Consider the following 24,841-nt stretch of genomic DNA (forward strand, 5'->3'; position numbering starts at 1 on the left):
CGGCCACCGAGAACTTCAGCAATATGGTGTTTTTGTTGTTTCTCCATCCTGCACTTTTTGACGCTTTCTTAAATAGGAAGTTTGGTTGCCCTTCCTCATAGGACCTTAAATTTTAGTGCTGATACGACTTGGAAGGATCAATTTTCTCCCAGCGGTGTTGTCGTAGTGGTTCATAATACTTTTGGTACTTTGTTGGATGAAATTGTTAAACGAATTTGGAGCTACCCTCTCCTTTGGCAGCGAAAGCTCATACAATTCTTAAGACTCCTCGATTAGTTTTACCTAGAAACTTTAAGTCACTTATTTATTATACGGATGTAGAGATTTTCTTTTTAGCGTTGACTGAGCCTCCTTTTTCATTTTCTTCAGATATTATGGCTATTATTGCTGCCGTTACATCTTTACGACCTTAACTGTCTGGTCTCTCATTTGAATTTATATATCAATAGGATAATACAGTTGAGGAATCCTCCTCTCAAAATCGCATCAAAAGGAGGCTTGCTTAAAATACGCCCTTTATGTGTTTCGTCCCACTCTTCCATTTATTCTCATAAATGAAGACAAAAAGGCTAATTATCTCTATATCCCTAGTGGAAAATGGGGGGTGGTATCTCAGTAAATTGATGGAAGAATAGTGAATGAATTCACACTATTTTCACTCTCCCTACTATTTCATTTTTTCTTTTACAATATTTCGAAAGAATAGTTTATTTCCATCCTATATCATTTGTTAAAAGATAGGGCTGATAGCCCCACGACGAGAGAGGTATTGTGGAGAGAATTCGCCTTTGACCGGCTAGTAACTGCTCTGATGAAACTACCTCTCTTTTGTAAATCTTGCTGCTTTCTTTGAGCAGCCATGCAATGAATTACTTTACAGATTAAAAAAAATATATTTATAATATTTTTTATTTTGATATTAGTTTATTTTACAAAATATTTTTTATATTTTTTAATATTTGGACACTCAAAAAATTTTGATAATAAAAATATTTTTTTGATAAAAAAAGTAAGTCATTCTGACTTCTTATTTTAAAAATAAAAAAATTATTTTTTACACTTTAAAATCATTACTAAAATATTTATATATAAATTTATTAATTAAATTAAATTAAAGTATAAAAAATAAATTATCTCATTAAAAAATATTTTTTAAATAAAAATTATTTTCCACAAATAATAAATATTTTCGTTTAGTCTTTTAGATCTTCAGCATGAGTATTAGTGCGTGACCTACTAACTAAGATTAGCTGAGCTTATATGTTAAGTTTTTATTAGATATAATGAATAAAAATTATTTTTCAAAAGAACAATTTATTATTTATTTTTTATGATATAAAAAATTTATTAATTTTAAAAAATATATTAAAAATATATTAATTAATTTTTTTATTAATTTTAGACATTAAATATTTTATAATTTAATTTTTATAGTATGAAAAAATTTAATTAATTAATTTTTTAATTTTATAAAAATATAAACTAATTAATTCATTTAATCAAGACTATTTTAAATTTTCTAGCATTAAATTTCAAATAGTTATAATTAATGAATAAATTAATTAGTAAAATTTTTAATAGTATTTTAATATATTTTTTAAAATTTTAAAAAATAATTAATGAGTTTTTTAATATTATTAAAAATTAAATAATAATTTTTCTTAAAAATTATCAATAATTTCATCAGCTACCTGCATATAGCGAGGTACGTATTTTTTTTAATAAAATTTTATTAAATCGATATAAAAATTTAAATGTTTATGACATCTGGTTTACGTAATTACATATTATCAATCATAAAACTATTGTTTGATAATAATATAAAATAAAAATAAAAATAAAAATAAAAATTTTAAATTAAATTAGTACAATAAAATATCAAACTTATAAAATAAATTTATAGCCATCAAAATAAATATGAAAAATGATTAATATTAATTATTTCAAACAAACAATATTTACGAGACACATTAGAAAAATACATTAAATGTTATTTAACTATGATAGCTAGTGTTTTTTTCTATTTCATAAATTTAATTAATTTTTATTGGAGTTTGAATTTTAATTTTTTTAAATGTGAAGATGCTTTTATATTAATAAATTAAAGTTTATTTTTAAATTAGGATATTATTTATTTAATTAAAAGTAAATCATATATCAAATTTGAATTAAAAGAAAAAGGAAAAAAGCAATTATTTTATAGCATTTGTATTATTGCAATTATATATGATTAAAAAAAATAAAAAAATAGGAAATTAAACTTTTTTATATGGATTTGAAATCAGATGCGCATCCAGCGAGTCAAATCGGTCCCAAAATGAGTTAAATCTAGAACTGATTTAGAATTAAGTCAAATCAATCATTTGGAAGAATTCAACATTTTTTAAGATTAATATTTTTTTTAAATTAAAAAAATTATTAAAAAAATAATTTAAATTGAATTTTTACAAAATGTTAATAGAAATAATGTATTTATGTTTGAAATTTTAAAATTATAAAGCAATAAAAGAATGATAATTTATTTATACTTTATATTTATTCTCTCAATATATTTATTTCTTATAACTTATTTTTTAGATTAATTTTATAAGATTTTTTAATTTATTTTAAATTATGTATAATTATCTATTCTCTTTAATTTTCAATATTCTCTCAATTATTTTATATCATAACTACAAGTCTCAATCTCCTCTTGTTTTTCTTTACAATATTATTTTTTATTAATAAAATTTATCATATCAGCTTTTAACTTATCGATATTTGAGTCATTTAAAAATTTAAAATATATAATTTAATTTTTATAAAAATTTAGTACCATATTTTTTATTATTTTTTTTTTACTTTTAATTTTTATAAAAATACTATTATTTAACACCTAAATTTCATAATTTATAATTATTCAATCTTTATATGTTTATATATCGATTTAAATTTTAAAAATTAAATAGTTATATTTTATAAAATTAAGAATTAAATAATTATATTTTTATAAATATTACATATTAAAAGTTAATAATAAAAAAGAAACTTCCTTTCTTAAACTCTCACTAATCCGTTATTATAAGGAAAATTTACTTTTTAATCTCTGAAATTTAACGTAATTAACACTTTTGTCCCTCTATTATGTAATTTACTTCTTCTTCAACTGGAAAAAACATGAAAGACAAAAAAAAAAAGGAATTTCACATTAAGAGAAGGGTATTTCTGAAAAAAATTATCCCCTCTCACTTTTGACTCTTTGACCAAACGGTTTAAATGGACGGAAGAACTGCGAATTTGGATGGAAGAGAAAGTGAGGGACTCAAGTGTTGGCTCACCAAAATAGAGAAACAAAAGTATTAATTACGTTAAATCTCAGGGACTAAGAAGTAATTTTCCCTTATTACAATTTTATTTTATCACTTTTATCATCTCAAGAATAAATTTCCCTTTCACAAGTAAAGCGTGATTCTCCCATTAACGTTCAACTCAGCTAATAAAGTCCACCACGCATCCCTTTTTTCCTTTTTTTTTTAAATAAAAAATAAAAAATTGAAAAAATCTATAACATTATTGTTTTTTTTTTTTTGTCATAATATAACATTATTGTTAATTGAAAGGTAACCTTATTGATTTTATTTTTTTTTTCCTCCGTTTGGATTACTCATTTTGTAATAAAAAAGTAAAAAAATTTTTATAAAATTAAACATGATTTCAATTTTTTTCAAAATGAAATTTGTCTAAGTTAAAAAAAATTATTCATTTCAAATAAAAAATTACTATAAATAAAATGAATTAAATACTTGTAAAATTTTAGATTATTAACCTGAGTTAAGGGTACAAAGTAGGTTAGACTTTAAATTTAAGTTTCACTATTTATTTTTATTTGTTATTTTTTAAAATTATTTTATTTAAAATTACACATTTTTATGAGAAGTATTAAGGATTTTATTTTTCAATTTTACCATTATCTTTACTACATAAAATAACTATATTTTATAATTTATTAAATTTAAATTGTTATTTTATTTTATATTTTTTTTGAATTATTATTATTTTATTTTATCTATATCTTAATTATTTCATTTTTTATAAGTAGATTAATAAAAAGAAAATTATTAAAATTTATGAAATTAAGTGAAATTGACTAATTTAATTAAATTAAACATTATTAAATTACAATTTAAATGATTTAAAATAATAAATAAAATTAGACCAACTAAATATCTATTTTGTGATTATTTAATTTTATACTGTAGCTAAAAAGTAAAACGCTATTTTAGGAAGGGGGAAACGATAAATTGGGGAGATATTTGGAGTGTAGCGTTTGAGAAGACTGCAGCACAGCAGAGTCCAGCTGGCGGGAAGGATGAGCTAGATCACCCCACATCACGTGCCATTCACGCCTTCAATACTTAAGCTATGATGAGACAACGCCACGTATAGAGTAATAAATTGTATGTACACGTGTCGAGAGCCATAAACGTATAACCAGAACCACTTTTGTCCTGTCTGTTTTCCAGAACAAGGTCAATTGAAGCTGTTCTCAGCTCTCCTTTTCTCTCTCTCTATTCGCGTCGCGACAAATTCGTAACTAGCAGTACAAAAATTTTTGTACTCGTAACAGACAAATTTGGTATTCCCAAACTGCCCCCCTTTTTTGTCCACTAGTATCGCCTAATCACAGGTTAACAATTTTTTTTCTTACCATGCATATAACGGCTCCGTTCCATAATAATTTTGCAGTTTGTGTTTAGCATTTTCACCGATTGAGATAATAAATTATAAAAAGTTATTTATTATACTATTTAATTAATTTTTATCTGACTAATTATTATAATAATTAATGTTATCAAATAAATTCAAAAATTAAAATTTTAAAATTAATTGTGAGAGCAATTACTATATTATTTAAATTTATTTATCTTTTTAATAATAATTTAAAAATAAATTTGATATTTTTAATTATTGTTGTATAATTCAGAGTGAATTTAATTTTTTAATGTTTATTTTTTAACCTTTGAGTAAGAATAAAATTTTTTAATAAATTAATGAATTCATTTTTTTTCATTAAAATAAAATTATTCCATCTTTATATAATTTGAAAACATATGATTAATTTAATGCAACAAAAATGAAAAAGGCTTCTTCCGAGTAGATAACTGGAAATATCCGACGTGGCAATTCCAGGAAAGCTAACGCAGGGTGTAGTGGTAATTTCAATAGGTGAAGTTACAGAGAAAATTTATAATTTAAGACAGAAACCCAGCCAGCCTTATCCATTATATATATCTAACCTGATAACCTCTATAAAAGCAAATCAATACCCTCCCTTTCCTCCGGCCAGTCACCGGAGAAGAGAATCGCGCTGAAACCAATGGCTACCAGTAAGAGCTACTTTGCTAGACAAAACTACCGATTTTTGTCCAGCGACCAAAACCTTCACGCGCCACTCACCCACGACTCCGCATTCGAGCTTGATGAGTCGGACGTTTACAATAACTCAGTTGCAACTCGCTCAAACTCGCCTGAGTTTCATAAAGCTGTACAGAGTTCGAGACTCAACAAGAAGTCCACAGCAACAGTAGCGACTAGACTCACGGATTCTGGAGATAGAACAGCGGGGACTCCATCTTCACTTCCGGTTAACATACCGGACTGGTCGAAGATATTGAAAGAAGAGTACAGGGAGAATCGAAAGACAGATATCCACGACGACGATGACGACGTGGACGGCGAGGATTATTTCGATGGAGGAGCGAGAGTTCCACCGCATGAGTTTTTGGCGAGACAGATGGCGAGGACGAGGATCGCATCGTTCTCGGTGCATGAAGGAGTAGGGAGGACATTGAAAGGGCGGGATTTGAGTAGGGTTAGAAATGCAATTTGGGAGAAAACTGGGTTCCAAGACTGAAAAAGAACAGAAATTAAGGTCTTTTTTATAAATATCGGAAAAATAACATCTGCAGGATTTCTAGAGTACGTGATTGATGTTTTCTTTTTTCATATATATATTATATATATATATATTTTTGGGGTGGGGGTTTGGCATTTTTAAATATATTTTTGAAATTTTCATGAGTGACTCTGTATCGTTTTATGCTGGTGAAATGCTATTGCTAACATCTTCGAGATTGTATCAGAAATGGCAGAGAAAATTTTCCTGTTTTTATTTTTATTTTTATTCTTGCATTAATAATGCCAGAAAATAAAGGAAAAAAATATCGGATTTAATTTTCCATTTTTGAGGAAAAGGGATTGTGCAGAAGAAGGATTTTTGGATGGAAGGATCAATAATTGGAGTTTGCTGTTTGATGTGGGTGTGGTAGGTAAGAATTAAGAAAATCTCAGGGGCTAATATTCAATATTCATGGATAACGATCCTTTGATAATAATAATAATAATAAATCATTGCACGTCAAATCTGTAAATTTTACATATAATTGAAATTTTCCTGGAAATTAATGCATGTGTTACCTCTCCCCCTACTCGCACTCCTGAAATTTTCCTGATGATCGAAAATTTCCTGGAAAATAATGCATTTAGCGATAGTAATTAGGATGTTCGCAATTTTGTATGAGCAGCTTGAATATCCAATGTTAAAAGATTTACTTTTTTTTTTGGGTTTATAAGTACTTCAAATCAAAATCAATTGCGAAATATTAAAATTAATGATTGGAGAAATATTATGGTTAATTTTTTAATTGATTTCTTGTTAATGTTATATACTGGAAATATTAATATGAGTTGAAAGAATAAGAAAGAGAAAAGAGAGAATAAAGCAAGAGGGAAGAGGCAGAGCGCATGAGAGGAAAGCGTTCAAGTCATCATCGCTGAGTTTGGGCGTTTTTCTTCTGTTGTTTCCGTTATCGTTTCAAGCTTTGCAATAATCATCTCCTGGTCCAAGGGTTTGGTCTGTTCTATTTATTTTTCATTTTCTTTTTAGTATCCTTCGATGGTGATTTTCTCCCTCACCTCATCGGTGGTTATTTGCGGTGGTCTTTTGGTTCGATTTTGGCAGATTAAGGTGTTTTGTTGCTAAGGAAGCTTTCTATTTACAATCTGTTTGTAAAATTATACTTTTAGGACCTCATTTTCGATCAATTGAAAAATTTGCATGAATTAAGATTGGTATTTTTAGATTGTTACAGTTTATATTCGGTGATACATACATCCTACATGTACAAATCATTGCGAGTAATGATTATCAAACCTCTGACATTCCAAGCTGAGATCGAATTTTGAAAAAAAAAAACAGATTCAAAACTCACTAGAATTTACTAAACAGTCCAATTCATTAACATTCCGTCCAATCTACCTCTAAAATAGATCAGACTGTTCCAGAGTTTGAACCTGTTAAAAAAAGTCTAACAGGGTGACATGAATAGATGATACTATAACAGAATGATGGTTATGCATCATTAAAAGATAAGAAAAAAAATGTGACCATTAAAATTAAATTTATACATTCAAAAAATTTTAATTTCTCTAGATTTTAAAATATCAGTGAGTTTTATCGCCCACTTGTAAGTTTGATATTTTTCTAAAAAAAAATTATTTAATATTTTATGTATTCCATATCTAAAAAGTTGTTTAGGCTGAAATTGGATTGGTTTTATTGTTTCATAGACTTAGATTTTAGCGATGTGAGGAAAGGAAGGATAAGTTAAAATAAAATTGGACCCAAAAACCAATTAGATATGCTAGCAATAATGGAAGCATAATAAAGGGTTAGTGACTAATCTTTCTATTGGGATAAGCTTATTTCATACATTAGCTTCCAATACTATCTTTTTATTTCTTTTCAACTTTAAGAATATAATACCTTTTCTTAATTATTTTTTTAAAACAATTCATTTTATAAAAAAAGATAAATAATTTTTTATAAAATTATGCTATAATTTTAAATCTTTTTAAATTAAATTTCTTGGTATAAAATAAATAAAATTTTCTATTTTAGATAAAATGTAAATGGTTAAAGAACACAAGTTTATGAAAAAAGTTTATACTCACGCAATTTTGAATAATAAAATCTAAGATAAATCACTTATATCAAATTTTAGTTTAAAGAATTTAATCATATTGGCAGCAAAAAACACACTTCACAATTTTTAATTAATTTTTTTAATCGTTAAATACTTTACTATTTAATTTTTATATTTTAAAAATTTTTATTAATTAATTTATCAATTTTATAAAAATTATGAGAGCATTTTAAAGTGTTAAAATTAATAAAAAAAATTAATTAATAAATTTTTTAAATTATTAAAAGAGAAAAATAAGAGAAAAGAGGAGGGATTGATGGGTTGGCTTTATCCTTTTGTTAATTTATTTATGAAATATAAAAATAATCTGACAAAGGGGCCTCGGATCTGATAATTGAGAGACTTTTTATGTGGGTGATTTTTTAGATTTGGGAGAATCACCCTATTAAATAATTTCATTATAATTTTGATAAAAACAAATAAACAAAGTCATTAGATGGAATTGCAAGCCAACTCTCACGTGAAATCTTACTCCAGGGACTATTCAATAAAGGCTGGCATCAGCTCAATTCTGCAATCGCCATTAGTATTTAAAAAAATATATATATAATTTATAGAAAAAATTACTACTTAATTTTTATATAAAAATTTTTTTATAATATTTTTAAAAATATATATTTTTTATATTAAAAAATTAATCAATAAAATTTTTTTTTCAATTTAAAATAATATTTTTTTTAAAAAAAAATATTTTTACATTTTTTTTGAAATGGGAAAATATTTTTACATTTTAAAAATCTTATTAATATCTCCATATATAAATTTATAAATATACTTCATCTCTTTAATTAAATTAAATAATAATTAACAAATAAATGAAATCTTAATTTTACAATAAATACTAGTTAAATTTGAACAATTCACAAATTTAACACTTGTTGTTTATCCCTTATATAAAAAAAACTCTTTTTTTTTTTTTCTAAACAAAAACTACCAAACAATGGGCTCGAGCTCATCTATTTGCAAAAATTTGGATTTTATCGAGTTCACTTTTTACAAGAAAAGGACAAACCAAGCATTACATCCAAGCACAAAACCCCTGTCCAAACAAGAGAACAAGGGTTTTTTCTCATATTATATGTTATGAATTTATTAAAATAATTATTAATAAAATTTTCATCATAAGAAAAATATGAACCACTAAATTGTTTTTTTTTCTTTAATAAAAGAAAAATCCAAAAATTTGTTAGTTAAATAAAGGGCTGGAAACGCTGGTCCTAAAGGGAAAAGGTTAAAGAGAGAAACTGTAAGAAAAATCCGTTACTTTTAAAGGCGTAAGATTGGAAGCTTTATAGACCGTTAGATTATGATTATTATTATTGTTAGGGTTTGTCGATGGGCCCAAGACGATGACGGTTAGTTGACCATATTATCGTGGAGTGAGAAATTGTCGTTTTATAAACGTTAAGGAGTCGTTTTTGTTGTCCCGTCGGTTTTTCTATTCTCTCTTTTATTTTATGGCGCCATGGGAATAAATAGACAACTGTTTTTTGAGCATGTTGAGATGATGCTGTTGCGACACCTTGTCTCATGGACTTTTGGTGTGGCTAAGATTAAATTCCGCTACGTGTAACTGGCAATCACCCATTTTTGGCTGTGTACCTTTATGGTATTACTATGAGATTCTGCAGCCTTTAATAAATTGATTAGTTCTTTTTTATAATTCTTAAATTTAATTAAATATCTTTTAAAAAAAATAAATGACTATTAAAATTAAAATTTATTTCTATTAAAAATAAAAAATACAACTAAATTTCTAATCTCTCTATCTCATAATCTTTAACTATTTTTTATAATTAACTAAAAATTATTATCTATTTTTCTTTTTTACACTATCAAGCTAAAAAACTCAACAATAATTTACTCCAAATACATATGTATGGGAATATATATACTTTTTAATTATGCCAATAATATTTTAAAGGCAATAAGAACCTCGAAATTGAGTTAGATGCTTTTAAACTGAGCAATTAGCTTGCTCAGAGTATATATATCTGAATTTTTATGAGATGCATTGTGACTAGTTGATTTTAAAAAAAATCCACAGCAAAAATCAACTAAAATTTTGTCACAGTTTTTTTTTTTTGTTAATATATATATGTATAGAAAATTTTGTCACAGTTCAATCATCCATGAAGAGAACCCCACAATCCCAAAAAATCATGAAAAAGACGCATGCATAATTATGAGTTGATTATTCCAAGTGGGATACCCATGATAAGCATAAACCTTGAAATTTCTTTTCTTCCCTGCCCCCCTCTTTTTTTGGTAATTAACGAATCCAACACAAACTTCTTATCTAACTTTAGATGGCCACTTGATTATGTTCTTGAAATACCACTACTGCTCATGATCCAAACTCCATTTGAACATCAAAAAGGAAAATCCAGGCATAAAAATTCGTAGTAGTTTCTTAATAATGAGTAAATATATTTCTCTACGATACAGTAACTAAATAGTAGTTTTTCTTAATATTTAAATAAAAATAAAAGATTCATGTGACCTTATCAGCCATTCTGTTATGTTTCAAACCTTTATAAAGTTAAAAAGAGGAAAGCTGCTGCTGTTGTTGTAAAGTTCATGCAACGGCTGCAAAACCTTCACATAAAACATGAGACTCTTGAGGCTTTGGGAGCATCAATTTGCTTCAACTAAATGTTTAGTTTCATTGATTTCTATGAACTTTTCTAAGACCTAAACTTCCAACTTGAAAAGAGAAAAAGTGCATAAACATCATAAATAATAACTGATGGCAACTTGCAATCTGCAGACATAATGCCTTTTCCTTATTAAACCTAAAAATGGATCCTTTTTATTTCTATCCCACCAGAAAAATAACACTTTTAACTTAACAAAACCAGAACCCTGCTAAAGGCACTAATCTGATTGTTTTTCCTTGCAAGCCTAACTGAAAGTGCAGGAAAGTAACTAGTGTAGTATGGTTTTCTATATCTAGCTTGCTGGCTAGATACTCTAAAATCATAAATATTTCCAATAGGTACTCTGGTTTCAGATCTCGCATGGTTGCAGGCAAGTATATTACTCCATTAGTTGCTAAGAGGCAAGGTTACAGAAAAGGAAAAAAAAAATTTGGACCATTTCTCGATTTGTGCGTGTCATCCTTGCGCAGGGGCCATGCTAATCTTCTCTGTATCGTTCCAATTTTATCGGATGTCCCCGAAGGGACAAAGTGTTGGTTTTTCTTCTATTCTCATAAGGGCTAGCGACTTTGCATAACTCAACGATGTGGGACTAATTTCAATGCCAACTACATAACATTAAAACCTAGATAACATACATAATTTCATTAGACCCACAAGAGGGTTCTGACTTTTTAGATCAGACCTAGCTGGTGAAAGCCCAAAGCTATGTGACCATGCCATGGGCTAAGAGCACCTGGCTTTGGCATACGCCCATAAGACACCTCCACTTTCTATAACACATGCTGCATTAATGAAGTCTCCTATGGAAACTCAAACATGATTAGAACTTTACCTTCACACCCTTGAAGAATACAAAGGAACCCAACAAGAGAGTGGGCAATGCCAATGAGAAGGGTGTTTAAGTCGTATAGTTTTGAAAAACTTATTTGTTGATTCCTCATGTTTTTAAAATATCTATTAATTAATCTATCTATATCAAAGGCATTTTAGATATTTTTTTTTGTAATACTTAACTGTTAAAACTAATAGATTAACTAACTACAAGAATTTTTAAAATGTCAAAGAGTTCTAATTACATTTTTCAAAATTGAGAGACTAACTAGTAAATTTCTCCATATCATATAAACTAAATAGTAATTTTTCCTTGTTATATTTATAATTTTGATAACGATGTCATACTGTTGTTTTATTATTGTATAAATTATGTAGGAATCTTTCTAATTGGAAGAAGTAATTGCTCAAGTGAAAGTCCCTTCCCCTTTGTACACCCTACATATTCTAAATTGCACTAATTAGAAATCTTCACATAGGACCAAAAAAGGAAAAAAAGAACTTCACAAACTATAGGAAAGTCCAAGTTTTTGAATTTCTGGATAAGCTTCTTGTCTTTTGGGTTTTACAATTTTATTTATTAATTTATTAATTTTGTATCTTATTTCTTCATTCCAAAACTGTCATTGATGAGGACATATGCGTGAATTATGAATTGATTACTCCAAGTTGGATATATATGATAAGTATAAACCTTGAAATTTCCTCTCCCCCCTTTTTCCTTTTTCCAGGTAATTAATGAATCCAACAGAAAGTTCTTATCCAACTTTGAATGAGCATTTGATCATGTTCTTAAAAGACGACTATTAGTTGTCCGAAAGGCCATTTAAGGAAAGATACTAAAAATATGAAAAAGGAAAAATCCAAATATGAAAATTCATGACAAATAATTTATTAAAATAAAAAGATCAGGTGTCTTTATCAGCAATTATGTTGTGCATCAAAGCTGCTGTTCCTAAGTGCATTCAATGGCTAAAAAACCTTCACATAAAACATGAGACTCGAGACTTGGGAGCATCAAGTTGCTTCGACTAATGTGGATGCTGAACTATGTGGACATGGCAGAAATATTTCAGAACTCACTAATTTCTACAAACTTTTCTAAGACATTAACTTCCATGTAAGAAGAGAAAAATTGCATGTAAGAACACAAGTAGTCCAAAGATTTATAAAAGTTATGGTAGCTTGCAATCTGCAGCCTGAATAAACATAATGCCTTTTCTTGCCTTCTAACTCAACCTTCACATGGAAAAGCCAACAAGACTCGAGGTGTATAAATACAAACTCTGAAACTCATCTATACTTTATGTTATAGAAAGCAGCATGGGGCTCGGATATTTTTAATTTGATACCATGCAAAACAATAATTCAACTACGAGGGTAAAAAACAAGGCTCAAAACTTGTTATTTAACTCTAAAAAACATACCCTTTTTAGTTCGAAACTAACCATAAGAAAAATATCTCTTTTAACTCGACTCTGATTTTTTCCTCACAACTTGTTGCAAGCCAAACAAACAAATATAACAAAGAAACAAAATATTGTATGGATTTCTATCTATCACTTACTGCTAGCTACTCTAAAAGAGTAGATTGTTTTTAACAAGGACTCTGGTTTCAGATCAACCATGGTTGCAGGCAAGTAATCAATTGAGTAGAAACTCATTTTTCATCTTTGCAGAGGGGCCAAGAACAGATGAGTGAAAAAAAAAATTGAATCATTTCTCGATTTGTGCGTGTCATCGTTGCACAGGGGCCATGCTAATCTTCTCGGTATAGTTCCAATTTTATCGGATGTCTCCAAAGAGACAACATTTTGTTTCTCTTTTATTCTTATAAAGGCTTGCAAATTTGCATAATGCAACAATGTGGGGTTGATTTTAATGCCAACTAGATAACATCACAACCTAGATTCAATACATAATTTCATAAGGCCCACAAGTGGTGTTCTGACTTGTGGATGACACCTAGTTTGGTCAAAGCCCAATGCTGTAAGACCATCATATATGCCATGGGCTAAGACCACCTGGTTTTGACAAAAACCCACAAGACTGCTCCACTTCTGTAACACAAATTATATTAATGAACTCTCACAAACTCAAACATGACCACATGAGAGCTTCACTTTTCACACCCTTGAAGAAATGTAAAGGAATTGAACAATGATGTGGACAATGAGAAAGGGATTTTTAAGAGGATAAAGATTTTCATCAACAGCATTTTGTCATACTTACTGTTGTTATTGTCACGTAGCAATTACATTTGACTGACATTAATTATAAATTACTCATATACATATATATTTTTTATCTTTAAAAGTTGTATTGCCAATCAGAGTAGTCATATTGGTCATTCTCTACTTCTAGAGAGTGAGCATGTCTAAATTTGTATTTCTTCATTTACATATTATGATTTATGAGACTAATCACATTATAAAAAAGAATACGGGATTGTATAAAAAAATATATTTCAATAAAAAAAATTACAGCATAATGTTTCCCATACTTTGCTTAGCTAAAATTGCTTTATAAACTTAGGACTTAAATTGCACTCCACGATTTACATAAAGAAAGAATGACAAACGAGCAAAATGATTAAAATTCATGTTGGTTAAGAAAGCTATTTTTTATTTTTAGATTAGATCTCGATTCATTAAAGGGTAAATTATTGGATAATCCTTTACTTTTGTTTCCCCTCTATGGATGAGATGTTGATACTTCCAACATTTATTGTAATTTGTATAAAATTATATAAAAAACGTTTTACTTGTAAGAAGTAATTGCGTAACATGTGTAGTCCCTTTTCCTCCTCAAACTGGACTCTGTATACCTTTCCTAAACTAAAATTTTGCATTCATTCAAAAATCTTCACACTATGGAAAAATTCCAGGTTCTTGAATATCTAGATAAGCTTATTGCATTTTCTTATTTCAATATATATTTGATTTTTTTTAAATATTGGTATTTAAATAAATCATAATTCTAAACCAACTCAAAATTGCATAACTATAACAAAAAAAATTACAAAAAGAAAATAACGATAATTATCACAGCAGCCAACAGTAACCAGCCAAACAATGTTTTTCAATCAAAACGACAGTTAAAAAAAATATTCAAATAACACAGAGAGTTCATAAAGCTGCAATTCGTTTCGGAGCACAGACTTGCAGTGCTGTATATTACGAGAATTTAATAAAGGAAGGAAAATAACAACTGACCTCTCGAATGTGAGCTTCAGCATCGATGATAATAGCAAAGAAATGTTGCAGCGGTGAAGGAAAGGAGAGATGAAGCCATCAATGGCTAGGCTCCAGAAAACAGAGATTAAAAGAAGCAAAATCAGAAGGTCGGAGGAGGGCAAAAAAAAAATTTGGACCATTTCTCGATTTGTGCGTGTCATCCTTGCGCAGGGGCCATGCTAATCTTCTCTGTATCGTTCCAATTTTATCGGATGTCCCCGAAGGGACAACACTGCTACTTCTCGCCTCTTTTTATAAAGCGTTATATTATATAGTAACTGGACGATGTGGGATTCAGTTCAATTCTAACGAGCCTCCTGACTACCTGCCCGCATTAAGCCGCCTTGATTAGACCCTACGCGTGGGCCCTCCATGGAGGATGTGTCTCAACCAAGGGTCAGGAACCTGTAGATCATGCTTGAAAGTGTGACACCTGTCTACTGTAATATAATGGGCCCGAATCAATAGCTGAAATCGGGCGGGTGATAAATAGTTGAAGATGATTGCTTGTGTTCCTCGTGTAGGAGTAACCTAGCAACATACACGGTGACAAACAAGTTTCTGCCTTTGAAAAAAGCGGTCCCACGATCGTTAGATGAATCAGGCGCATGAGGTTTCATCGAGGAAGTAGAGCGCGGGGTGGTGTATATGATCCGTCCGATGATGCGAAACTTTGAGTGAAATCGGAGGGTAGGAATGAGGAAAAGCAGAGAGTTGTGACTCTGGACCATAGTTGGGCTCTGAAGCCCAAACCAAAATTTCCTTAGGCCCAATATCAACCAATTTTAAGACGAATGTTCCCGTTAACGACTGAAGTCGGATCCAAGTAACCCGAATATTTCTGAACCATCTACCGGTCAGACCTCCTCTCTCTCATCGCTTCACTTTCGCAGAGCCTTGAAACAACCGACGACTGGTAGACTTTCAACAACCACCTCTATACAGAAAAAATCAACCTTTTCTCTCTATCTCTTAACCGTTTCTCACTGAAATCTCCAACTCCACTCCTTAGTGTTTGTGAATTATGTCAATGTCCGCCACGTCCTCATCCTCCTCCGGCGACGGTCCAGAACCTAATTCTGAGACACTTGAAAACCAATTCGAATCTGTTACTATTGAAGAATCAAATAGGATCGTCCAGAAAGATGAAGCGACGGAGGAGCCTCAACTAGAATCGTCATTTAATGGATCGCTGGATGATAACGGTAATCACGAGGAATTCGACGTTCTTGAAGAGAGAATTGAGGTCGGAAGTGATGCTAGGGGCATTGGCGACAGTGGTGGTGGTGTTGTGTGGGGAACGAACTCAGAGCTGGAAGTTGATGGGCCTTCGAGCCCTAGCAGTAGTGGATACGCTGGTGAGAGAGGGAGTAGTAGCGCGACGAGTGCGTCGAGGATTGGCGAAGTGAGTGAAGATGAAATACAGGAAGTTGGAAATGATGGCGATGTCGATAGGATTTTGGACTCACAAGTAGCCTGGGTGCCTGGGAAACGGCACGTCGATGAGGTACCGTGGTTTTGGCACTATTTTACTTGTGGATTTCTTTCCTTTTTCACACTCCGTACACTTAATAGAGCATATTAACTTCTGGCAGCTTAAGTGGTTTGTGAATTCTAGTGGTTAGTTATATAGTGCATTACCATTTGCAACATTGCGTGTAAACTGAAACAGTTATTTTGCTGTTACCCTCAGAAAACTGATAAATCTATGCTGGTAACCCAATTGGAATGTAAAAGTTGATTAATACATTAGACGGACTAAGGTTATTGCTTATCTTTGCGTTCAATTGGTGAATCGTTTATATCTATACCAAGGTCTAATTTTTTTACTGAAAAAGATGTATTGAATGGAGCGAGAGTTGCTTATGTTGGCACTGTACTAAAAGCAAACTCGTATATAAAATCTTCTCTGTTAATTTCTGGACCTGGCTGGTGGGTGCAAGGTCTGTGTAGTTGAAGGAATTTACTATCACATGTCCTCCTGATGTGTTTTGGATGCTTATGAATCTATAGGAAATGATGGCTTATGTTTTTTTACTAGTCTTCCTAGTTCATCTGAATTAGCATTAAAGATGATTTTCATAAGTTTCAAATTTAAAATATTTTCCAAACTTCCAGTTTGCTGACCTGCTTGTAGCATATTTACTTAATGAATAGCGCTCTTTTAAAAGCATGCTTTTCTTTGATTTTGCAAAGACATTTGCCAAATTTAGTCACTTCTGTTGTAGACTTGTAGAAGTATTCATCACTACTTTTCTTTAAAATATATGAATTCAGCATGATGTAAAATGGATATGTTAGTCCCAGATCTGTTTTAATTTAGTGGGAGAACTCCATTCAAGGAATTGATAAGAGAAGAACTGAGGGGAAATTAATGGTACTTAACCACCAGAGTTGCTATATAGATCTTCCAGTGCTCAGTGTACAAGACAGAATAGTTGAGTATTTCTATTGTATTTTTGCTGACTTGATGGGGAGTTTCTTTTTTGGTTTTATTAGGAAACTTAAATAAAGGAAACAAGAACCCTGAAAAGTAAGCAAAGTTTAAGGATGAGCTTGAAAATTAGAGGTAAAATAATCTGGATATTCTGTAAGGATTGCTGTGCTGCTGCTCGTTTAGGAGGAAGCAAGCAAAGAGCAAACAAAGCTCTAACTATAGGTTATACACAGTTTCTTTTGGTGGTAATACTTTTTTGGACTTTTTTAGGATGAAGAGGTGAAAAGGTCTGTTCTATTGGAACAGGCACATAATACGGATGCTGATAGTAAACTCTAGGACATTCTTGCACATGCCTATAGGGTTGGAAAGAGCACCCTGCCCTTCCATACAGTTGCACATGGACATCACCCATGGTTTGTTCTTCAAATTGCCATTTGAAAGAAATAGTGGATAATAGAGCTTTACTTTATTGTATTGTATTGTGCACCAGGTTTTCTGTCATCACTCATCATTTACTTGTTCACTTTATTATCATATACTTATTCAATGGTTAAATTCATTGTAAAGTTTGGCCACATATTTCTATCATTTATTCTTTGTCTTTGCCTCCATTTATGTCAAAAAGTATAAAATGCCACTGGACTCTTGCAATATTATGCCTTGTTTGATTAATAAATGAAGTGCAGGATGATGCTTCCATATCATGGAGGAAAAGGAAGAAGCATTTCTTTATATTGAGTCACTCTGGGAAACCAATATATTCCAGGTTAGTTCCAGATGCCATACAATCAAGTACACAGTTTATCAACCTTTTCACAGGACGGTGTGAAATGTAATACCTTCCTATCAGTATTTTGTTTGTCCTGTTCAACTTCTCTGTTGAATTCCAGATATGGTGATGAGCACAAGCTAGCTGGCTTTTCAGCAACATTGCAAGCCATCATTTCCTTTGTGGAGAATGGGTACCTAAATATAAGAAGTCTTTTCTTTTTCAAAACCTATTAATTGGAGAATCTTTACTTGGAAGTTAATCCTATGCAGAACTTACAATAGCTTCCTTCATTGTGCACTTTTCAGGGGGGATCGTGTGAAATTGGTTAGGGCAGGAAAGCACCAGGTTTTGATCATATATTCTCTTCTGGCCTTCATATTTTTGTTCATTATCATTGTTATAGTCATTCTCTTTGTAAACCTCTTCTTTTTTGTCTTCTTGGTAATATAACTTATGTATCACTGCTCAAAATTTTACTTCATCCTCTTAAATTATTAGTCATGTTCCAGTGAAGAACTTAATAACTTCTGTCTCAAAAGAGCTCCTACTTTTTATTTTCTGGTTGGAGGAATAGGTTTAGTGGATGCATAGAGGGTGTAAATTGTGAGAAACTTTTATTTGTTTAGGTGGTTTTCCTTGTGAAAGGACCAATTTACTTAGTTTGCATCAGCTGCACAGAAGAACCATATGAATCATTAAGGGGGCAATTGGAGCTTATCTACAGTCAGGTAGCCATTAATTCTCGTTCCACATTTTTACTAATTATTATCTTACTTTTTAAAAAAAAAACTCCTGATGGAGCACACTTGATTCTCATGTTACTTGTTTTGATTGGATGCAGATGATACTCATTTTAACAAAGTCAGTAAATAGATGTTTCGAGAAGAACCCAAAGTTTGATATGACACCCTTGCTTGGAGGAACGGATGTTGTCTTCTCATCTCTCATACATTCATTTAGTTGGTTTGTTTCTATTGCCCCCATTTTGCATGAGTTTGTTTCTTTGCCCCTATATTGCATGCCCATTGCTGCCGGAGTTTGAACAGTGAAAATAATTTAAACCTGTTTTGATATGGGAGTTTGTTCTTTTTGTTTTGTTAATTTCATGAGCTGCTGTAGCAAAAAAATAGAACCCGTCATGGAAAATGCAGTATAAATTATGATAACAGATTTTACTTCATGAAACCCAAAAAAACAAAGAAAAAAAAATCCTTGTGCTGCAGTGTAATATATATGAACTATAATCGAGATAAATTATAAACCTGCTAGCTAGGTCAATGTGATTCCTTATGTAGTTAATAAGCTATTTTTTCAGCATAAAATTATTGGACATAGAAATTATACATAGTTATCTTTATCTATAGCATTGGGTAACAAAGCTGTGGCTTTAGTTGAACTGTTACGCATTGTAGGTTGACTTTTTGCTGGATACTTGAACTAGAACAGATCTTTTTTCCACTTCTCTTCTGTTGTGTTTTACATCTGCTTGTGCTAGTATGCTTGAGGTTTTCCCCCTTGCACATGTGCTTGTAGTTTTTATATAAGCTACTTAAAATGCCTAAGCTGCATTTCAGAAAGTTATATTTGCCTTTATTTTTTTGTTTAATCTACTTATGAACAAGCTGCATGGTTGAATGTCCTAGTCTTTCAGTTACTATTTTAAATTAGATATTACTGAAGGAATTTTCTCTGCCAGGAATCCAGCCACATTTCTTCATGCATATACTTGTCTTCCCCTAGCTTATGCAACAAGGCAAGCTGCAGGTGCCATTCTGCAAGATGTTGCTGATTCAGGAGTCCTTTTTGCAATTTTAATGAGCAAACACAAAGTAAATACATGCGCCTCCTCATTTTCATTCCTTCATATACTCAGCAAATACTTTATTTTAAAGTTGTAGTTATCTTTTTAGTTGAAATTTTACTTGCTAGAGCACTTGATGACTTGAACCTTGGTTCAGGTCGTTAGCCTAGTTGGTGCTCAAAAAGCTTCACTCCATCCCGATGACATGCTGCTGCTTTCCAACTTTATTATGTCTTCAGAATCATTTAGGCAAGTAGAAACAACTCTCTTTTGTTAATGATTTTATTTGGACATGTTAATGTGTACTTTGACTAAGAATGTTGGACAATATAGTACACTAGTAATGTTATGTAAATTAGTGAAATTTTCATTATGTTTATAGATATCTCTTCATAAAAAAAAAAAGAAAGAAATTCCTTTGAACTGAGAGGCTTATGATCTCCAAGAGATCATAAAAATTCCATTACATCTGTTCTATTTTTGTAGGCAATAATATTCCCAAATTCTTAACTTCCCTTTATTTTTATTTTTGTGATTTGTGTTGGAAACTTGTTACTACTTATTTATTTATTAGTACTTGTCGAAAAAAATGAGTCAAAATGGGGAAAAACTTCATTCTCCATTTGATTGTTTTTGACTTTGTTTTTCTTTCTTTGGTGGTTTGTAAATAATTTTTAAGAGTATAGCCTTACATATTATTTGGGCTTTATGCAGGACATCTGAATCTTTTTCTCCAATTTGCCTCCCAAGATATAATCCTGTGGCATTTTTGTATGCTTATGTCCATTATCTTGATGTGAGTCAAATTTAGTTTCTGAGCATTTGTTCTGAGTAATCATTGACCTTTAATTATATATTTTCATTTACATTGAATAGGCTCAAATGTGGTCCTGTTTGTTGTTATAGTGCCATTGGAAATAATGTGACACTTGCACTCTCTTGTGGCAGGTTGACACGTACTTGATGCTTCTTACTACTAGTTCAGATGCCTTTTATCATCTTAAGGATTGCAGGTAAACTTGGTTGTAAGGCGTAAGAGATGCAGTATTGGAAAATTAGAATACTTGGGAATTATTATATGATTATGAATATTAATTTGAAGTTCTATTGTTTAGGAATTTTGTTGTTATTAGGTTTTATATTTTATTTAAGTAGCTCATTTTAATTTAGTTTTCCTAATAAGTGTTGAATTAGGATTCGTATAATCCTACTATACTTAGGGGTTCAGAACTCTATAAATAGGGCTTAGTTTCTCTATTTTTATTTAATGGCTTATTATGATATTGACTACTGATATGAGCAATAAAACTGAGAATTAGTTTCTCTTTAATCTAGAGAATTTGATTCTCTTGATTCTCTAATCTTCCTAGTTCTGCATCAGTAAGTTTAGTGGATAACCAACCTTGGATTGATAGCAGTGGAGAGGTAAAAAGTTTTATTCTGTTTGGAGATGAAAGAAGAAGAGATAAATTACAATCCCACTTTATATTCCTTCAAAAGTGAAAAGATTTGAAGAGTATTTAACTGTTTGAAGTTATTTGATTTTTGAAATATGATCCAAAATTTATTCCATAAAGTAGAGGATTGAAGTGTGAAATTCTTTTTGAACAAAATGCCCTCTGCATTTATTATTTTTCAAAAAGCCTTATAAGCATATGGAAATAGTAAATTCCTTAATCATGCATCAAGCTCCATGTTATGAAGTTTCTGAAGTTTCAAACTGAAATATGCACTTCCATAATTCAACTGAAACAAATTTATTGCTTTACATTTCTAATTTAGTTGAAATCTTATTTTACTGTGATTTGGAATGCAAAGAAAATATGTTCCAGTTTCTATTGTACTAAAACCGAAAAAAAAAAAAAAAGAAAAGTTTGATTTGTACATGAGATCTTGCTGTATGTAAGTTCAAAAAGCTTTGCTTCCATGCATCTTAGGTGAACAATAAACTAGTTTATATAGATAAAGAAACCGGTAATCATATTAATGTAAAAGCAATTTTTAATTCTGAAACATGGTTGAAAGAATGAAGTTTTACTTCTCTTTATTCTTTTTTTTTTTTTTTTTTTGAACGACACTAAGTTGAAAAACATGATAGAAGTTGAGCCCGCTGTTGTTTCTCTGGGCACCTCTGTTGAAGTTGCATGTTAATTTATTGTTCGGTTAAACAAATGATATGTTTTCCATCCTATCTCATGTTTGGAAATTTTTGACAAAAACTTTACAGGATTCGTATTGAAATGGTTCTTTTGAAGTCAAATGTTCTCAGTGAAGTTCAGAGATCCATGCTAGATGGTGGCATGCGTGTTGAGGATCTGCCTGGTGACCCATTGCCTCGTTCTGGAATTGCTTCTCATTTAGGTCAGCATAAACTACCAACTGATTCCCCTGAAAGATATAGGGAACCATATTCAGGCATTGGTGGTCCCGCTGGACTTTGGCATTTTATATACCGCAGCATATATCTGGACCAATATGTATCTTCTGAGTTTTCGGCACCAATTAGTAGTCCACAACAGCAGAAAAGGTAACTCTGCTGAACTTTGATTTCTCTTTGCAAAGAGATGCTTCTTAAAGAACTAATATCCTGTTTTGCAGATTATATAGAGCATACCAGAAAGTTTATGCTTCCATGCATGATAAGGGAAATGGGCCTCACAAAACACAGTTTAGAAGAGATGAGAATTATGGTAGGCTGTACGCTATTTTATTACATACTCTTTTATCAGATTTTATTTTAGCTCATATCTATTAAAAACAAATGCTATGGTTATTTCACATTTGTTTCTCTTTTTTCTCCCGTTGTGACAGTTCTACTCTGCTGGGTCACCCCAGATTTTGAACTTTATGCAGCATTTGATCCACTTGCAGACAAGGTTTGACATTTACTCGTGCATATACGTATATCCGAGTTGTATACTACGCAAAATTGAATGTGATCGGTGTTCTGTGGACAATAATCAATTCTTAGGCCTAAGCATCCATACACTTAAGACTTGCCTCACTAGCCTTTATACATGATAATTTACCATCAAATAAGCCACATTAAACCTTTTAACTGAAATTTTCAATGATCATCAATTTTATGAAGGAAAACAGCAAATGCAAAAATATTGAGAGATAGGCATCTATTCTCACAACCATTTGTCCTGTTCTCTATTCCCTTACCATTTAATCAGACTAGTTTGTATTTGTTATCCTCTGACTAATCCTGTGGATGATTTATTTATTTATTCATGTCAAAAGATAACTGTTTAATCATAGCGATGATTCATGTATTTGTTGGAACAACCATGTAGCACACTGTAAGCAACAAGACCTTCAGTGTTTGACATCTTTTTCAATAAAGTCTTAATGGAAAAATAAACTTACTGTTTGAATTGAATTTGCAGGCTTTGGCTATAAAGACTTGCAACAGAGTTTGTCAATGGGTGAAAGATGTTGAAAATGAGATTTTTTTGCTGGGAGCAAGCCCTTTCTCCTGGTGATACGGCACTGCGTGTATATTAGTTTGTTAATTTTATAAAAATCTCACATAATTTTCCTCTTTCAATAGTTAATTAATTGAAATACTGTATGCTTTCAATTTGTTCTATTTATTTTTTTTCCCTCGAAGGTTTATATTTGCATCTTTGTGTAGTTGCCAGAAAAATGTAGAACAGCAGTCTTTTTTAATTGTAACAGAGTCTTGTGTACTAGTTCTGTTTTCCAACTTGGAGAACTTCAGGAAAGGAAATTCAGATTAGGAAACTGGTGATTAAAGCCCACAAAATGACCATTTGGATTCAATTGTTCTGTAATGTATTCTTCCTCATCCGGGATTGAAATCTGATAATATTTATGCTTCCCTGTTTCCTCAGCATGCAGTATAGCCAGTCGATCAATATTTTTGTGAATTTCACAACTTTATACGAGTCAATCTGATTGCCTGTTCTAAATAAATTTTGCTGGGCAAATGCATCATCAGCTAACATAGACTAGAATATTATCGAATGATTTTCGTTTTCCCAAGAGTCGGTGTGAGAAGTGGAAGGTGCTTCGCGTTTTATTTTGCACAGTCGACGCAGGAGAAGTTTGATCGAGGACATTCGACCTGGCTGCTCGAGAGGCTCACTGCTCACTGGTTTCCAGCAATCCATTAATAGCCTAATAGGCTCCCAAGTGGAATACCGTCCATGTACCATCCTCTCTCTCCTTCTCTCTCTTTATTAAATGAGCACATGCCATTTATTGCCGTCCATTTCGTGTCCGACCACATGCCACCCATTCTGTGAATCTTGCTACCGTTTTTTACCCGGAAAATCATGAGAGAATAGAATTCCATTGATGTGATAATAATAATAATAATATTTGGAGAAAATCAATTAATTTGTGTTTCTAATTCTTAAGTGCAATTAAAAAGTTCTTATTAACTAACTAGTTCATTTATTAACATATATTGATAGATTTTATTAGGTATTGGATAAACGTTATAAATGTCTTTTAAATGTAATTGTTGATGATTTAAATAAACCACTATACGATTTTCACGTTTTATTATCATCAATTGTTTAGTTCTACAATTAATAAGAACATTTAAGATAATGTCTAATTAGTTGAATATTGAGATGATAAGAGATTTTTTTTTATTTGGGCTAAGAATTTCAGGGATAATTAAATTAACAAATTTTCTAAAAAAAAAAAATGAAAGACCTAATAATAATTCTTATAGTGAAATTAAAGTGTTTGTTACTATTTTTGTGATTAATTGCTTTCTTAATTATTACGTCCAAATTCTAAATGATAATTCAAAGTGGAAAGGAGTATTAAAAAAGGATAAGAGTATGGAGAGTTCAAGTTTGTGTAAAAATGAATTTTACAATTATGATATTAAATACTTGTATGTGAATTCATGTATTTATTATATACGCGTTAATTAATTATAAATAAATTTTAATATAATTATTTAATTTAACAATTATTATACTCATTCTCATATGAATTAAGCTTACATTTATTTATCCAACTTTATGTTGTAAATTAAAATTAATAGAGCATGTTATTGTATGTCTTTAAATTTAGGAAGATTTAAGCG

At 30.6% G+C, this 24,841-nt stretch overlaps 2 protein-coding genes, 1 long non-coding RNA gene and 3 other non-coding genes across 6 annotated transcripts; 2 read left to right on the forward strand and 4 right to left on the reverse strand.

Moving 5' to 3' along the window:
- The first annotated feature begins 5,271 nt into the window (after window positions 1–5,271).
- On the forward strand, window positions 5,272–6,157 carry LOC110626022. Its single transcript, XM_021771748.2, has one exon. It carries the CDS (start codon window positions 5,357–5,359, stop codon window positions 5,891–5,893), a length of 537 nt encoding a protein of 178 aa, XP_021627440.1. The 5' UTR covers window positions 5,272–5,356; the 3' UTR covers window positions 5,894–6,157.
- Window positions 6,158–10,438: 4,281 nt separating this feature from the next.
- LOC110626530 lies at window positions 10,439–15,419 on the reverse strand. The gene is made up of 2 exons (XR_002489738.2): window positions 14,734–15,419; window positions 10,439–10,622 (listed from the first exon to the last, which is right to left on the reverse strand). It is a non-coding gene; the product is annotated as an uncharacterized LOC110626530 (long non-coding RNA).
- On the reverse strand, window positions 11,109–11,211 carry LOC122725210. Its single transcript, XR_006352681.1, has one exon. It is a non-coding gene; the product is annotated as a U6 spliceosomal RNA (small nuclear RNA).
- On the reverse strand, window positions 13,224–13,326 carry LOC122725212. The gene has a single exon (XR_006352683.1). It is a non-coding gene; the product is annotated as a U6 spliceosomal RNA (small nuclear RNA).
- On the reverse strand, window positions 14,880–14,982 carry LOC122725211. The gene has a single exon (XR_006352682.1). It is a non-coding gene; the product is annotated as a U6 spliceosomal RNA (small nuclear RNA).
- Window positions 15,420–15,583: 164 nt separating the features above from the next.
- Window positions 15,584–23,629, forward strand: LOC110626529 (vacuolar fusion protein MON1 homolog). Its single transcript, XM_021772492.2, has 14 exons — window positions 15,584–16,261; window positions 17,881–17,960; window positions 18,085–18,156; window positions 18,272–18,311; window positions 18,593–18,694; window positions 18,808–18,929; window positions 19,663–19,795; window positions 19,925–20,016; window positions 20,482–20,563; window positions 20,716–20,780; window positions 21,995–22,294; window positions 22,366–22,457; window positions 22,579–22,643; window positions 23,160–23,629. The coding sequence occupies exons 1-14, from the start codon at window positions 15,779–15,781 to the stop codon at window positions 23,253–23,255; spliced, it is 1,824 nt and encodes a 607-aa protein (XP_021628184.1). The 5' UTR covers window positions 15,584–15,778; the 3' UTR covers window positions 23,256–23,629.
- Window positions 23,630–24,841: the final 1,212 nt, after the last annotated feature.

The sequence above is a fragment of the Manihot esculenta genome, chromosome 11 (genome assembly GCF_001659605.2).
Source record: "Manihot esculenta cultivar AM560-2 chromosome 11, M.esculenta_v8, whole genome shotgun sequence".
Taxonomy (NCBI): domain Eukaryota; kingdom Viridiplantae; phylum Streptophyta; class Magnoliopsida; order Malpighiales; family Euphorbiaceae; genus Manihot; species Manihot esculenta.